The 17,016-nt window shown below is 38.3% G+C and overlaps 1 protein-coding gene across 1 annotated transcript; it reads right to left on the bottom strand.

The window, feature by feature from the left end:
* Positions 1-6,186: 6,186 nt before the first annotated feature.
* tmem167b (transmembrane protein 167B) lies at positions 6,187-14,502 on the bottom strand. The gene is made up of 3 exons (XM_073030472.1): positions 14,357-14,502; positions 7,399-7,530; positions 6,187-6,817 (listed from the first exon to the last, which is right to left on the bottom strand). The coding sequence occupies exons 1-3, from the start codon at positions 14,364-14,366 to the stop codon at positions 6,735-6,737; spliced, it is 225 nt and encodes a 74-aa protein (XP_072886573.1). The 5' UTR covers positions 14,367-14,502; the 3' UTR covers positions 6,187-6,734.
* Between the last annotated feature and the right edge of the window lie 2,514 nt (positions 14,503-17,016).

Here is a 17,016-nt window from a genome sequence, read left to right as displayed (position 1 = left end):
ACATTTGAAAAGGAATAATGACTCTTTATAAAGCCTGTTTGATATTTAAGAATAATTTTACACAAAATATTTTCCAACCGATTCGCCATTATCTTTGCCAGGATCTTAGTATCAACATTCAATAATGAAATAGGTCTATATGAGGCACAATCAGTAGGATCTTTATCCTTTTTAAGAATTAAAGAAATAGAAGCCTCATAAAAAGTAGAGGGTAAATCACCTTTCAAAAAGGAGTCCTTAAACATTTCCAACATATACGTAGAGAGGAATTTTCCAAATTTTTTATAAAATTCTACAGGGTAGCCATCAAGTCCAGGGGCCTTACCAGATTGCATTGAAAAAATAGCTTTATGAATTTCAGCTTCAGTAACTTGAGCATCAAGAGTTTTTTGATCCTCAGCAGAGATTTGAGGAAAAGCAATCTTTTGTAAAAAAAAACATTCATTTTAGAAGAATCTACTGGAAATTGAGATTTATAAAGTTCAGTTTAAAAATTTTTAAAAATCTTATTAATTTCTTTATATTCCCAAGCCAGGGTATCATCTTTCCTACGGATTTTCAAAATTTGCCTTTTGGCTCTGGCCGTTTTTAATTGAGATGCAAGCAGTTTGTTATTTTTATCTCCAAACATATAAAATTGACTTTTTAGCTTAAGCAAGTAGCCTTCAATAGGATGAGTTAATAATAAATTATATTGTGATTGGAGTTCCACCCTTTGTTTAAATAAGTCAATATTAGGGGAGATCGCATAAATAAATAGAAGGCAATTATGTCGAATTCCACAGGTTCCATGATGGTAATTATGTGTTAATTAATATCAGTGGTCCAAGATATCCATTGAGCCATTCCAAATCCACATACGAATTACCACCAAAGTCATCTGTCACAGGGATGTCATCTTCAAGGGGTTACCACATAACATACCCAGGCAAGGGTTAACTTCGAGTGGTCCCACAGGACATTCCTTAATCCACTCCTATGGATTATACAAAGTGACAGCCACACATTCGACGTGGAATGGATGGATAATCACCCCACCCTTGTGGGTACAGCAGAGTTCCAAATTCCCCAGCTTCGACAAGCTGGAGCTGCTACCTTTTGCAGGTTCGCTCCTCTCTCTCTCTCTTCTTCTGACTTCTGACTGTGACTGACTGTGTCCTTGTTTTAAAGGTAAACAAGCTGCGAGTCAGTCAGTGAACAACATCATAGCCATGCCTCACTGAAGCGCTCTTTTAAAGTGACAGTCCACAGTAAACAAAACCTGCGGGTTTTTAACAATGTAAATAATTTTCCTTCACTTACATACATACTGTATATTCATTTTATTTAAATCTGTGACCTATGGTTACCACTTTATGTACTTGAGAAAACAGTTTCACCTCACTTTTCTGTCAAATCTTCCATAATATTAAAAATTATGATTCCCTTATCCTATTTTCTTCTTCTTTAACTCTATGTCCAGATTTTCTGATTAGGCTAAAGGGTGTTAGGACACTTTCCTAGATAAAACTCTAAGGTATCTAATGATTTATAAAATGCCAATATCCATATACAGATGATGAACAAATGCATAATTGTAGTTAAAATGTTGACAAAGTACCCAAAAGGATAAGTTTGCTTATATAAATAATCTACAACCTTTGCTCTTCTGAGAACACACACTGAGCACCAGAGATTACTACTATTGTTTGAAATAAATACTATGTGAGAAGCAGTTTGAGATGAAGACATCAAGTACTAGGATGGAGCATAGCAATGCTTTCAACTGGTAAAGGGCCTTATCCTGATAAGTTATTTAGCCAAATACATCAATAATGCCTGATTTCAAATAGAAGCGGTTAATGTAACAGATAGAATTTTGAACACATGCATTAGGAAACACTGATGATGATCTGAATTAGTTTAACAATCACACACAGGCCATTTATCAAATGGATAAAGAAGTAAAAATTTGCCCTAGTCGGAAATGTACCACTGCCACATTAGTGTCGAGAAAATGTTGAAGATGTCCATGGAAAGTGTTGCACTGTCTGAGGTGTTATATTTTGCTTCAGACAGTACACTGACAGCCTATCTGCTCTTTCTTTTTATGGTTTGAGTACCGTAATTATGGGCTCTTTGTTGTGGTGTGTAGGTCCATTGGTGGGGACCTTGATTTAGTCTGGTATCCTGGAGCTGAAAAGCCAGGCAGTAAATAATCTAAAAGCACTAGCGAAGGAGCAGTTGATTTTCCCAGACATAAAGATCAAAACCTATCCCTCAACCAACACATAAAACAGATGATCTGGTCAGTTATTTTGGGAGAGATTGCTGTACACAAATTGGCAGCCATGTTTCCAACATTATAACAGGATTTACCTGAAAGAATTCTGGGATGCCCTGATATCCACCATATCAATGCAGGACTTTCCTTGTTTACTATGCTAAAGACGTTTGGTAACTCGTATTTATTAGAAGCCAAAGAAATGTTTCTTGAAGTAAGAAAATATTCAATTTTCTATGAATATTTAATGTGATGACAGACTGATGTTTCTGTTTATACTGCATGTACAAATAAAACATAATTTCATCCAAAGGCTACTAATACGTCAAAGTGTAAATAATTTTATTGAAAAGTGGTTATTTGCCTGAACCCTGGTGTCCCTGTGTTTTTTTGATATTACAGAATGTTTTTCTCCTGAGATGGCTGATAAGCAGTTAACTTTTAGATTTATCCTTACATTAGGTAATAATGCCATGGAGAGATGGATTAATAGGATTTTATTTGGGTTATTTTAAACTTTCTCTCTCCATTTTGGGTGACTCAATATAACACATTACTGTATTACACTTCTGCTTTGCTTGCTCAGCATGTTGGCTCAAACAACTGCAAACTAAAGCATGAAATTTCTTTCTCCAGGTGTGTTCTTTGCAGAAGTGAGCTCATTTCACCCTTCTACTACCTTATACAACAATGTTATAGAAACCTTGAGTAGCTGTTATCTCCAAGATGAAAGAATTCCACTTGTCACTGATTATTTGAAGGGTTCTTGTTGAAAGTAATGTACAGTTGTAATGTACTTCTGGCATTTATCATTTTTTTTGAAGTCTATCTATGGTCCATTTCTATAATCTGGAAATACATATACCGGCTGTCTATTAATGCCTCTCAGAATTGAACACGTCTCTATCAAGTCTCCTCACATCTTCTGCCGCTTCAGAGAAAACAACCTGAATTTATCCAGCCTCCCCTTCAGGTGTTACGGCAATGTAGAAGCAAATGACAAATATAGTGGAAGATCATGGCAGAACTGCATGTGAAAGGTGAAGGGACTGCAGGTTGGGAGATGGGAGACAGGGTCAGTGAACTGGAGTGGCACGATAGCGTTATGGTTAATACAATGCTTTACAGTACCAAAGGCCCGTTTTCAATTCCAGACATTGTCTGTAAGGAGTTTGTTCGTTCTCCCTATTACTGCGTGGATTTTCTCTGGGTGCTTCAGTTTCCTCTCCCAGTTGGTACAACAATTAGTGGTTGTAAATTGTCCCACGATTAGGCTAGGGCTGCTGGACGACATGGTTTGATGGGTCAGCAGGGCATATTCTGCGAAGTATCTCAATAAATTTAAAGGATGCAGCAATATCATTTAAAAAGTTGCTGACTGGTGTTTAAAATCAGCAAATAACAATCATTTCAGAATTGCAAGTCATCAAAATGAAAGAAAGCAGTACTGATTAGTGTGACTATTGAACACTTTTTGGATCTGAATACTTATTCCTTGGGCTCTGTTCTAATAACATGACACAACTTCAGAAGAACTCCTACACACCAGATGCTTTAAATTCCCATTAGCTTTTCTGAGTATTGGGTGTCAATTTGTATAGGTATATTATATCCCTGGTTATCGTGTTGCTATGGAATGGTAGCCAATTTATTGCAGTGATGTTTAAATGGGAGTGTATGAATTGTTTTACCTTTGAACTATAAGCATGATGTAATACTGCAGGGTGAATAGAAAGCAATGGAAAGGCTGCATTTATTTCTCGTTGCTGGGAGCACAGAGAAAGGGGCCACGAATCATACCATATGATGATAAATTACAATCAATTAATGATCTTAACAACATTTTAATCCATTCCCTTCACGCATAAATCAGAATCTTGGATCAGAGACCTTGTTCATGAGAATTTCTTATTAATGTGACCAGAACATGGTGGGGGGAGGGGCGAAGAAAGCAAGTTTTGGGCTGTGACTTAGCCTTTATCAAGAATCACTACACATTTGCTGAGGCAGTCAAAGATTCTATCCTTTCCATTTTTAAATAAACTTTTGCGCCTGTAAATGCTATCTGAATATTACATCGTAGCAAATCAGAAAAACTGAACATGTTTTATAGTAGCTTTATGAGCAAATCATACATAACATTTGACCCTTACAAATATCTCACTAAATGTTATAGTCGTAAGAATGCTTTGACTTACCCTAGTAGCACTCTCACTGGGCTGACTGTAGAGGCTTGCAACAGAACAGGATCTTCCTAAACACAGAATCTAGATAGGCAATCTAATGCTGTAACAAGCGATTTGTGGTTGATGTTATGAATTTGTCGTAGATGCCAGTTCTTAGATTCAACCAAATTCCCACGTGGATAACAAAAGTCAAGGAAGAATGTAAGACCTGGAAACAGTTAAAGCTCTTATGCCTGGTTCATCATTCAATCATGGCTGATCTATTACCAACTTTACCTTGCATTTTGAAATCTTGAAATTATTTCATAATCCCCTTAAAATCCAAATCTCCCAAATTGAAGATAACCAGCCTAGACAAAGAATTCCAAAGATTCATTACATTCCAAGTGAAGAAATTTCTCTTCCTAATATTACTGTGTAAAAATATTCATCTTTCCTCATTGTTTGCATATCATTTTAAATCTAGCTGCACAAAAAAACAGTTGTTCCTTTTTTTTTGGAAAGCTCTCCATAATTCAAAAATCCTGAATGGTTAACATTGTTCAGGATATCGTAACCAGGGAAATCAAGATGTTTTGGAATTTTGTATGATTCAATTAAATCTTTTCACGTTCTTCTAACCTCAAGAGAGCACAGGCACATGGTAAAGGTCTCATGGACTAATTAAAAAAAGAGCAAGGCCATTTCCTCCAAATGTTGTGTTGAATATTTTGTGACCAATTTCATGATCATTATATGTCCCTACTGCCTGCCATAGGGAAAGTCACTGCAAGAACCCTCAACTGGCTCCTCCCTTTGCTTGAGACAGTTCTTCCAGAATCACATCTGTATTTCACAATGAGAGATTATAGAGTAGACAACCCAGACCATACACCAAACACCTTGTCGAGCACTACCTGATTAAAAAATTAATCTGCTTAGAAATTGATTGTACCCATTCATTGTAGAATTGTGGAAAAATTATACCAAATTTAAAGCAATTCAAAATAAGCTGTCCAATTTAATCCTAATTTCCAACACTAGCTCCCTAGCCATGCAAGTTCTTTCAGTACACATTCATGTTCTTTTCAAAACAAGATAATGGTTTATGACCCTACTATTATACATAGAAAGCTGAGGATTTGGGATGTGGAGAAACATTATGTCAGAAAAGGGTTTACAAACTTGCAGATAATTAATTGGGAAAGTTTCATCATGTTACATATTTGTAGTACAGACTAAAACCATTTCAGATCAGATTTAAAACAGAAGACCAGATGCTGGTATCAGAGAGAAATAATCAATTCCATTTCTTCTGGAAAAAAAAATATAGCTTCAAGATATAAAATATAGATTCAAATAACATTCTTGAAATGTCAATGAAAAATATTATCACTATTAAAATTTGAAATCGATTTTCTCTGCAAGAGTAGCTTTTATTGTTTGAAAGCAGCTTATTTCTGTCCAAAATGATAATGTTCAACATGCAGTTAATAATTCCCAAGAACATATACTGCAGATCCAAGATAAAGGAAAGAACAAGTAGCATGAATGAAGCAACATTCAGAAAATCATTACTTTAGCTTCCAGTGACTAGTGCAGTCATTGTGCTCCCAGTAACTGACCACTTTAAGGCAGATCAGGCAGAGTTCTTTTTGCTACAATGTCAATTACAGATTCAGCTGGACAATTTAACCAAAAACACAAAAAAATATATTTTCTGCAGGTTTCCCTCTTTAAAAACATTACAGTACTAGATTCTCAATACAGCATTAACTTTATTATTAACCTATAATACACATCATTTTAGGAAGACAGATGCAAACAGTCAACTCGACCAAGGTACAACAATCTCAATATCTTAGCCAAAAGGAGTCCAAACAAACTTTCAATTAAATATGGAAACTTGACATTAAATTTAGAAACCAAAAAATTCAGATGGTTTAATTAAAAATTTAACAAGGTTACCAAACAACATAAAGACTAGCTTTAAAACTGGAATAGTCAAGCATCCTTTTAATTAGTTGATGCATCCTTCATGACATTTTTAAGTGAGACAAGTTGTTAAGTGTGCATACATTGCAAAATTTTGGGTCAGATTTAATATAGGCCATGTACATACACCAGCACTTAACTCCATTGGCCAGTATTTCTTCCAAGCACCTCCAGGATAGTTCATGAGAATAGTGATGAAGTGTTCAGTTCTTCTATAGAAAGAAAACATCTTCTGATCTTAATCCTCGCTGAGTGATCTTGCAAAATATATTGTTCCATTCAGAATCAAGGTCAGTTTTGGATTGCTGGTGTTATTTAATAAACAGAACATAAACACCTGTGACAAGGCAAGAGAGTGCAACTGGTACATGAAGCCTTGTTCCTATTACTGCAGCTGTAAGGAAACATAGATTAATTTAGTAATTCATGCAATGATGCTAACTATTTTGTTTATATGCTGTTTACAAGCACACAAATTTAAACAAACTACAATCACGTTCAGGAATATCTCAAAACCCATGTCCTATTGATGACTAGAAATTGATATCCATGATATACCCACATTTCTGAGTCTGGGAGAAGTTTTGGTCTTTTATGATTGAGTAGCAGTTCATAAATTAAATTTTCCCATGGGACTAAAGAATTGTGCAGAGTAATACTAGTCAAAGTTATCTGATCTTTTTCTTGATTGAGAATGATAGATGACCTAAAGTCAGCAAAATGATAATACTGATGAAACAAAGAATAAATCAAATCCCCATCATTTTACTCAATCATTTGAAAATACATTCCCTCCTTCATTCAAAACAAATGAAATAGAACTACAGTAAATATATTTAATATTCAATACAGACTTCCGCAAAAATGTTACTCAAAAACTTGCTTTATCATTTTGCTCCAAGGATAATACTCATTCTATATTTTTACTAACATGATATACCTATACAATCAAATTTGGTACACAAATCAATTTACCTTTGTAAAATACACCCCACACCCCTTTCTTTTCAGAAAGCAGCCATTTATTCAGACGTGGAACTTTCTTTAAATATGCACAGGTGCATATAAAAAGCAAACCAAAAACCAGGAGCCCGTCGAAAGAATATACTGTAAAACACAAGAGGGTTAGTTAAAAATGAAGAATCATACACTGCACAAGAGTATGACAGACATTTGAGTGAATTATTCTAAGAATTCTCATATACAAGCAGACTGTCTACGTAAAAAACACAATGCCCACAGAAAATCCCTTTAATCTTCTATTAATATTGTTGACTTATCACATGCCACAAACAGCATAAGGGTAGCCCATATTGTAGAAGAATAATTGACTTAAACTTATCAGGTAATATTGCTCCAAATTTCAGTGGAATGAAAACTGAAAATAAATGTGACATTAAGAACACAAATGATGGCAATGGAATATTTAAAACATTCAAAGAAAGAATCCAGGAAGAGAAAAAAATCTTGGATTCACAACAATTAGATATTTTGGTGTTTAAAAAAGAAAACTTTGCTTTCAGTTTCATTTTCCTTCTGTGAGTTATGGAGAACAAATGTGTAAAGGGGGTTTCTTCTTTTTCTTTGTTACTGCGTATGTTAACCAAAATGGCTTCTTTGTTTTGTTAAAAGTAGGAATGCTTCTTTGTTGCGAGAGAGTGCTGGAAGCTTGTTTGGGTTAAAATTTACTGATAACGAGAATTGTATTCCTTGTAAACCAATTGGGATTAATGTTGTTCTTTCTTCTGAGTCTGTAAGCTATTGTTGGCGAGCATTTTGGGGGAGTTGGCGCGAGGGGGTGAGAGAGAGGACATGATGCTGTAAACTGGGCGAGGAACGGACCCCAAGCGGGGGTCTGAGGCCAGGAGGTACCACGAGGAGAGGAGACGAGGATAGATGTGCTTGGTTGACCACTTCGAGTGGTCCTGAGCTGCGAGTCGAGGAGTTCGGAGGGGATTGAATGGTGGCCAGAAGACTTCAGTAATTGAGCTCCAACGGTTGTGCACAAAGTGGTTTGGACTTTGATAAGTTTGGCGCCTTTTCTTTATTTTCTTTTCCATATATACTGTATTGTTATTAATCTCTTAGTTATAGTAATCTTTATAAATTGTAATCATTTGATCGCATATGGTGTACTGTCTGTTTTTTGGTGAGACGGGGACATCACACAGCATCCACACAAGCTGATTACCCAGTTTGGCGGGGCCAAAGGCTGCTCCCCCTAGACTAGAACGAGCTGAGCGAGCCTGAGGCGGCCCAGGGGGTTACAAATGTATGGTTTTAAAAATTCATGTGTATGTCAAACTTTCTTGTTCAGAAAATTTTTATAAAATTTGGCTTTAGCTTCCCATAATGGCCCAAGGAATATATAGGATATTGGAATAATTTGACATAATAATCCAACAAGCTGAAGATATTATCCATTATGTGTTGAAAAATTATTTTTAAGAAGATCAAATCATCAGACATGCTGGTCTGCATCATTTTTGTAGGTCTCAAAGGGTTACCAAGCAATTTGGTGATCTGTCTATGATTGTTTGGCTGATGTAATGTATGCAGGTGACCACCACATCACTGGGGAAAGGGTGGCTGAGGATTGCATTGTGTACTTATTTCTCTGCAAATGAATATAGAAATTTGTCTTCTTCCTTTTGTTGTATAACAGCATGCAAACCGGGATACTAACAACAGAATAAAACCCAGTGAAAACTGGTAATGAACAAGGCTCTGCTTTGCACTGGTGTTTTTCGCAACAATTTCTCATTGTGGTGCAGCCCCTCCCTGCCAACAAAAAGAGCTAATCATCAGAATCCGGACTATTATTGCTGACATAATGAAATTTGTTGCTTTTGGGACAGCAGTACAGTGCAAGACATAATAAATTACTCTAAGTTATAATAAAAAAATAGTGAAAAAAGAGGAATGATGAGGTAGCATTCATCAGTTAATGGAGCAGTCAGAAAAATTAAGGCAGTAGAGTGTAAGCTGTTCCTAAAACATGTGTGCATCTTAGACTGATCTGAGATGGATCCTTGACTTCCTCACTGGGGAGACCACAATCTATGGGGATTGGAAATAACATCTCCTCCTCATGACAACACTGGTGCACCTGAAGGATGTGTGATTAGCACACTGTTCTACTCTCTCCTCACCCATGGTTGTGTGGCTAGGCACAGCTCAAGTGCCATCTATAAATTTGTTGATGACACAACTATTGTTGATAGAATTTAAGATGATGACAAGGAGGTACTGAGAATGATATAGATGATGTCACAGCAACAGCCTTGCACAGTGTCAATAAGACCATGGAATTTATTGTAGAAAGAGAAGTCGAAGGAACACACACCAGTCCTCATCGACGGATCAGAAGTAGCAAGGGTGAGCAGTTCCAAGTTCCTGGGTGTCAACACCTCTGAATATCTATCCTGGGCTGAAAATATACTAATAGGCATCTGTTAGTCTCGTGAGACCATGGATTTGGCCCTTGGAGGGCAGGGTTGTATGGGAAACCGGCACTAGGACCCAAGTAGCTTGGCACCAGTGTCGTCACAGAGCAATGTGTTGTGTCCTTGCTTAAGGACACACTGCCTCAGCTGAGGCTCGAACCAGTGACCTTCAGGTTACTAGTCCAATGCCTTATCCACTAGGCCACGCACCAAAAGAAGGCACACCAGCAGTCATATTTCATTAGGAGTTTGAGGAGAATTGGTATGTCAACAAAGACACCCCCAAATTTCTACAGATGTACCGTGGAGAACATTCTAACTGTGTGCATCACACTCTGGTAAGGGAGGGCGAATGCACAGGATTGGAAAAAGCTGCAGAAAGATGTAAACTCAACCAGGTTCATCGTGGGCACTAATCTCCCCAGCATCCAGGACACCTTCAAAAGGGAATGCCTCAAAAAGGTGGGATCCAACATTAAGGACCCTCATAACCCAGGACATCTGCTCTTCTGATTGCTACCATCAAGGTGGAGATGCAGGAGCCTGAAGATACACACTCAGTGTTTCAGGAACAGCTTCTTCCCCTCCACCATCAATTTCAGAATGGACAATGAACCCATGAACACCACCTTACTATTTTTGCAATACTTATTTAATTTTCATATATATATATATATATATATATATATATATATATACACACACACACTTCTGTTGAAATTAATAGTTATTGCAATGTACTGCTGCCACAAAGCAACAAATTTCATGAAAAATGCTTGTGATATTAAATCTGATTCTAGTGTAGACTAAAGAGTCGATACAATAATGTGGGCCAAAGGGCCTGTACTGTGCTCTTCTATGAAGCTGTGTCATATGCACACGCGTCAAGAGATGTGATATGAAAAAAAGTATGTTTGTTTACTTTCTTTCCCCACATAAATTCTGCTGCAGCAAATCTTATTCCACATCTCAGATTTTGGGTAGTCACAAATGGTATGTTTAATGGTCCTAACTCAAATGTACACCACAGCACTAGAAAGTGTTGAACATAAAGTAGCAGCTTTGCATTCAGAATTAATTATTATAGCAAAATGCACTGTTAAGCAGAAGTTTATTATAGTTATATTTAAGTACATATTTATGTTCTTGATATTTAGTAGTTTATCTTGCCAAGTACTATCTTAGGAGATGTAAAAATCTGATGAGATGTTAAATTATATATATATATTAAAAAATAGTGGATTGAATGTAATACACTGGCTTCCACCTATTCTCAGGATTCCCAATTGCAGGCTGAAATCCTGCCCTCTGCTCCAGAGTAGACCACAATCACAAGATATTCCAGATAGACATGCTGTGGGTGATGTTTTCTGTAGCCAAGTAGGAACTAGTTTATGTTCTTTTTTGGTTTTTTGTTAACTAAACATTTAATCAATTAAAAAGCTGTTATTTAGTAAAAATTATGTGTAAAACAATTGTATCCAAGTGACTTTGGTACTCATAAACATTCAATGTAATGGTAGCTCTGATTGTTTCCAAACACGGGGGTAGAACAGCAGTTGAAGCCATTCTGCCAGATAGAAACTAAACACATGTTCAGAAAGGCTCAGCATAGTACACAGCCATCCATCAGCTACGTGCTGACACCCTGGTCTATGACAATGCACTGTTAAAGCTGGACTGTCTCTTAAAAACTCATGTCAACCATTATGTTCAATTGGTGGGCCAGCAACTTCTAACACCTAAGCATGTAGATATAGTATACTAACAAAAGTTCAGTGTAGTATTTTTCATTACCACATGATACTTTCAGTTGTTGTATGAGAAAATGCAGAGCATAATAATAGTGACACAAGTGATATTTATTGTTTATGGTAGTCAAGGAAGAAAAATACAGAAAACCTCAAATGAGTGCACAGCTGGCAAGTAGTATTTAATCAGAATCAAGATTAATATATTCGGCATATTTTGTGAAACTTGTGAAATTTGCGGCAGCAGTACAATGCAATACATGATAAATATAGCAAAAAATGAATTACAGGAAGTATATGTCTATTAAGTACTTAAATTAAAATACGTAGTGCAAAATAAAAAATAAAAAAGTAGTGAGGTAGTATTGGTGGGTTCAATGTCCATTCAGAAATTGGATGACAGAGGGGAAGAAGCTGATCCTGAAATGCTGAGTGTGTGCCTTTAGGCTTCTGTACCCTCTTCCTGATGGTAACAATGAGAAGAGGCGTGTCCTGGGCAATGAATGATGATGAATGCTACCTTTATTACCTTCTTTGGAGCTGCACACGTTAATAATTTATATAAATATAACTGCATGTGGGGACATGACCAACATGCAAAAGACACCCAACAAGATACAGTATACAACTATAGACATTTGAGTAAAAATTATAGTGTTCTAAAGGCCCTTGATCAGTACCAACAAACAAAATAAATGACTGCTACAAAAGGGGATTCTGAGGGATAAGATATATGTACATCTGGAAAGCTAGGAGTTGATTTGTGGTAGATAGTATGGCTTTGTGTATGGGAGATTCAAGGACTTAACGAGGTGAAGAAAAAGACTGATGAGGGCAGGGTGATAGATGGTTTATATGGACTCCAGTAAGGCATTTATTAAGGTTCCACATGGATCACATAGAATCCAGGGAAAATTGGCTAACTGGATACACAATTGGGTTAATAGTAGAAAGGAGAGAGTGATAGTAGACTATTTTGTGGACTGGAGACCTGTCCCATTGTTGTTTGTCAACCATATCAATGATTTGGATGAGAACATACAGGGTACAGTTAGACAGGTACAAAAACAGGAAAAGTTTAGAAAGTTATGGACCAAATGCTGAAAAACAGTACCAACTTGGATGGGGCATCTTGGTCAGCATGGGATAGTGGGCATGTTTCTGTGCTACATGATTCTATGACTCCAAGTGAACATGCATTGACCAGAACAATGGTATATAAATGAAATATTTCTATAATGATTTGCTGTGATTCCATTTGGTCCTCTTAAAATAGTGGGCAATGTAAAGGCCCTTAGAATGTATAGTAATTTGACAGTATCATTATAGATTCCTGAATAGTTCCCGCTGCTGCACGCAAAGAGTTTGTACATCCTCCGGGTGCTCCGGTTTCCTCCCAAAGACGTACCATTTGGTAGGTTAATTAGATGCTGTAAAATGTCCCATCATTAGGCTCAGCTTAAATCGGAGGATTACTGGGCAGCAAGGCTCGAAGGGCAGAAAGGGCCTATTCTATGTATCTCAATAAATAATTTGAAAATGGGCTTTGTGTACTTGTTCAGAGAATTGCATTAGACAGTGAAAGAACAAAGACATTATATGTACTGATCAATGACAAATTTTTTAAATAATCTTTCTGTCCCAGAAATAAAACCCACAAGGGCAAAAAAAATCATGTATTTGTCACTATATATTTGGACTACTTGAGGAGCATTCATGTCTCTGACCCTGGACTTAATGGAGTTCTGAAGGAGGGACATCTCATTGAAATCTACTGAAAAACCTAGATGTGGAAAGGAGCTTTCCTTTATCAGGCAGGATTGAATAGCAGAAAGATTCAATGGGCCAGAGTGACCAATTCTGATCTTGTATATTATGCTCATATTAGGTTAATACAAAACACTTTTCTTTAAACATTCCTTCTACGACCAACACAAAATAACATGGCCTATACTTAAGTGTTCAAAGTAGCACTGATACTAATTGTCAGCACAAAGCCAACAATAACATTCAAGTTATCTGCAGTATGTTTTTCGTAAATCCCACATTTCTTGAGGGAATTAGGAATTTAATAAATCCAACCACAGCAAGTCAATTCAGTGCAGCTTGGTCTAATAAGTAGGAAATGAAATACAAACATAATCGCTGATAAGGTGCTTGATTGACACTCACACCAGAATGGTTACACCTTAAAGGATATCACAGGGAGTAAACTCAATGAAATGAGTTTAAAGTGCCATTTTTTTTAATAGACTTACAAATTTGGATTTTACAGAGGTACACTAATTGCCAAAAAAAGGTTTTCCAAATAGACATCAAGCAGTTCTTTCCTGATGGTAGGATGGGAAAGTATATTGATATTTAAACCCGCCTTCCCAGCAATCTGGGCAACCATTGGCACAAGAGTGGGAAGCCGCTTGTCTATTCGGCGACACGGCCGCCACTCAGCCCACGCCACACTCTCTTCCGCAATCAACTTCGGTTTACCGGCGGCACGCCCGAAAACTCGGGCCAAAGCTAAAAGCCCAAGGCGGCGGGACGGTTCCCGTCGGGCGGCGGCACGCAGCAGAAGGAATATCGGCGGCGGCCCGACTTGTAGCCCCGACCGTCCGCTTCCCGTGAAGGGGCCTAACTCTCTCCCGAGTGGCCACGTCCGCAATCCCTCAGCTGGCCACCTCGACCCCAGGGCCGGGGGAACTAACGGGGGGGGGGGGGGGGTGAAGGGAGAGGGATTACCGTTGGTCATGTCGCCAGTCCAGCCCTCCTCCGCGCACTCGCCTCTCGCCCTTTTATCACGCACTCATGATCCGGCTTGTTCCTTGGCGAGTCCGGAGTAAATACACAGGGGGAAGTAATCAAACCCGTCCACCAGGCGGCATCGATCCCGCCACGCTCGCTTATTCTGCGAAGGATTGCGCTTGCCTTTTAAAAATAATCAAAACTACTGAGCCAGGTTCAATAGACTTTAAACACCACGGGATGGGATGACCCTTTAAAAATGAGATGCACAGTTTCTTCAGTAAGAGTGAGGTGAATCTGTGGAATTGTTGCTGTGGAGTGTAGTCGAGTATCTGAGGCAGAGATTGATAGTTCCTTGATATATGGGGTGTTAAAGATTATGGAGAGAAAGTGGGTGAATGGAGCTGATAAAAAATCAGCCGTAGATCAAATGATGAAGCAGACACATAAGCCCAATGTCCTAGTTCCGATCCATTTTTTAACGTCTGTTCTATTTTCTATTTATGTCTTTTGCTTTGTTCTGTTTTGATTCTGGTAAATGTATAAGTACTTAATAAATTGAGTGGGAAAAGTATCTGCAGAAGATAGGGAGAGTCTGCAGAGAGATATAGATAGGTTAAGTGAGTGGGCATGGGTCTGGGAGATGGAGTACAATGTTAGTAAATGCAAGGTCACCCGCTTTGAAAGGAAAAATGAAAGTGCAGATTATTATTTAAATAGGAAAAAAATTGCAGCATGCTGCTGTGCAGAAGGACTTGGGAGTGTTTGTGCATGAATCTCAAAAGGATAGTTTGCAGGTACAGCAGGCTATCAAGGCAAATGGAATGCTGGCCTTCATTGCTGAAGGAATTGAATTTAAGAACAGGGAGGTTATGCTGCAACTCTACAGGGTACTGGTGAGGCTGCACCTGGAGTACTGTGTGCATTTCTGGTCTCCTCACTTGAGGAAGGATATACTGGCTTTGGAGGCAGTGCACAGGAGGTTCACCAGGTTGATTCCAGAGATGAAGGGGTTAGACTATGAGGAGAGATTGTACTGGGATTGTACTCACTGGAATTCAGAAGAATAAGAGGAGATCTGGTAGAAACATATAAGATTATAAAAGGGATAGATATTGTAGAGGCAGGAAATTGTTTCCACTGGTAGGTGAGACTAGAACTAGGGGACATAAGATTCAGGGGGAGTAGATTTAGGTTGGAGATGAGGAGGAATTGCTTTACCCAGAGAGTGGTGAATCTGGAATTCTCTGCCCAATGCAGCAATGGAGGCTACCTTAGTAAGTATATGTAAAACAAGGTTGCATAGCTTTTTGCATAGTAGAGGAATTCAGGGTTATGGGGAAAAGGCAAGTAGGTGGAGATGAGTCCATGGCCAGATCAGCCATCATCTTATTGAATGGCAGAGCAAGCTCAACAGGCCAGATGACTTATTCCTGCTCCTGTTTCTTGTGTTCTTGTGTTAATAAGAGAACTTCTGAAAAAGATTATTAGATTGAGGAGCATAGAATTATGAAAGGGAAGCCATCTTTGGTTAATTTAGTAAGTTATTTGAGGATGGTACAAGTAGAAAAGAGGAAACCAGTAGATGTGTGTAAAGGGGGGTTTCTTCTTTTTCTTTGTTACTGCGTATGTTAATCAAAATGGCTGTTTTGTTAAAAGTAGGAATGCTTCTTTGTTGCGAGAGAGTGCTGGAAGCTTGTTTGGGTTAAAATTTACTGATAACGAGAATTGTATTCCTTTGTAAACTAATTGGGATTAATGTTGTTCTTTCTTCTGAGTCTGTAAGCTATTGTTGGTGGGCTTTTGGGGAGTCGGCGCGAGGGGGGTGAGAGAGAGAGAGGACGTGATGCTGTAAACTGGGCGAGGAATGGACCCCAAGCAGGGGTCCAAGGCCAGGAGGTACCCCGAGGAGAGGAGATGAAGCTAGATGTGCTTGGTTGACCACTTCGGACGGTCCTGAGCTGCGAGTCGAGTTTGGAGGGGTTCGAATGGTGGCCAGAAGACTTCAGTAATTGAGCTCCAACGGTTGTGCATGAAGTGGTTTGGACTTTGATAAGTTTGGCGCCTTTTCTTTATTTTTGTTTCCTTCATATATACTGTATGGTTATTAATCAGTTATAGTAATCTTTATAAACTGTAATCATTTAATCGCATATGGTGTACTGTCTGTTTTTGGGTGAGGCGGGGACATCACACAGCATCCACACAAGCTGATTACCCAGTTTGGCGGGGCCGAAGGCTGCTCCCCCTAGACGAGAACGAGCTGAGCGAGCCTGAGGCAACCCAGGGGGTTACATGTGTATATAGGTTCTTGATAAGGTCCCGTGAAAGGCTCTTCTATAAAGGTTAGAATGCATGGGTTGAATGTGATCTACTGCATGGATTGAGAATTCCTAACAGACTCTGTTTTCTAACAAAGTGAGAATAAAGGAGTCTCTCTCAGGCTGGCAGAATATTGGGGTGTCACAGAAATCAGGGCATGGAGCCAGGTTATTCAATTTCTGTATCGACAGTTTTGGCTGAGTAGAACAAATTGCATGTTTTGTTGATGGTACAAAGCCAGGTGCTCACCAACCCAACAGCAACACCCGAGTGTCTACCACCATCAGAACAATAGCAGCAGCTGAGGAAGCTGACTCACCTTTTCCAGGACAATT

The sequence above is a fragment of the Hemitrygon akajei genome, chromosome 27, assembly GCF_048418815.1.
Source record: "Hemitrygon akajei chromosome 27, sHemAka1.3, whole genome shotgun sequence".
Classification (NCBI taxonomy): domain Eukaryota; kingdom Metazoa; phylum Chordata; class Chondrichthyes; order Myliobatiformes; family Dasyatidae; genus Hemitrygon; species Hemitrygon akajei.
This window is presented reverse-complemented; position numbering and strand designations above follow the sequence as displayed.

What these genes read in the sequence shown, in the direction of transcription:
- tmem167b (XM_073030472.1), bottom strand. An exon ending in GTGGGGTGTATTTTACAAAG is followed by an intron (nt 6,818 to 7,398) that starts GTAAATTGATTT and finishes GTTTCCTTACAG; the next exon opens with CTGCAGTAATAGGAACAAGG.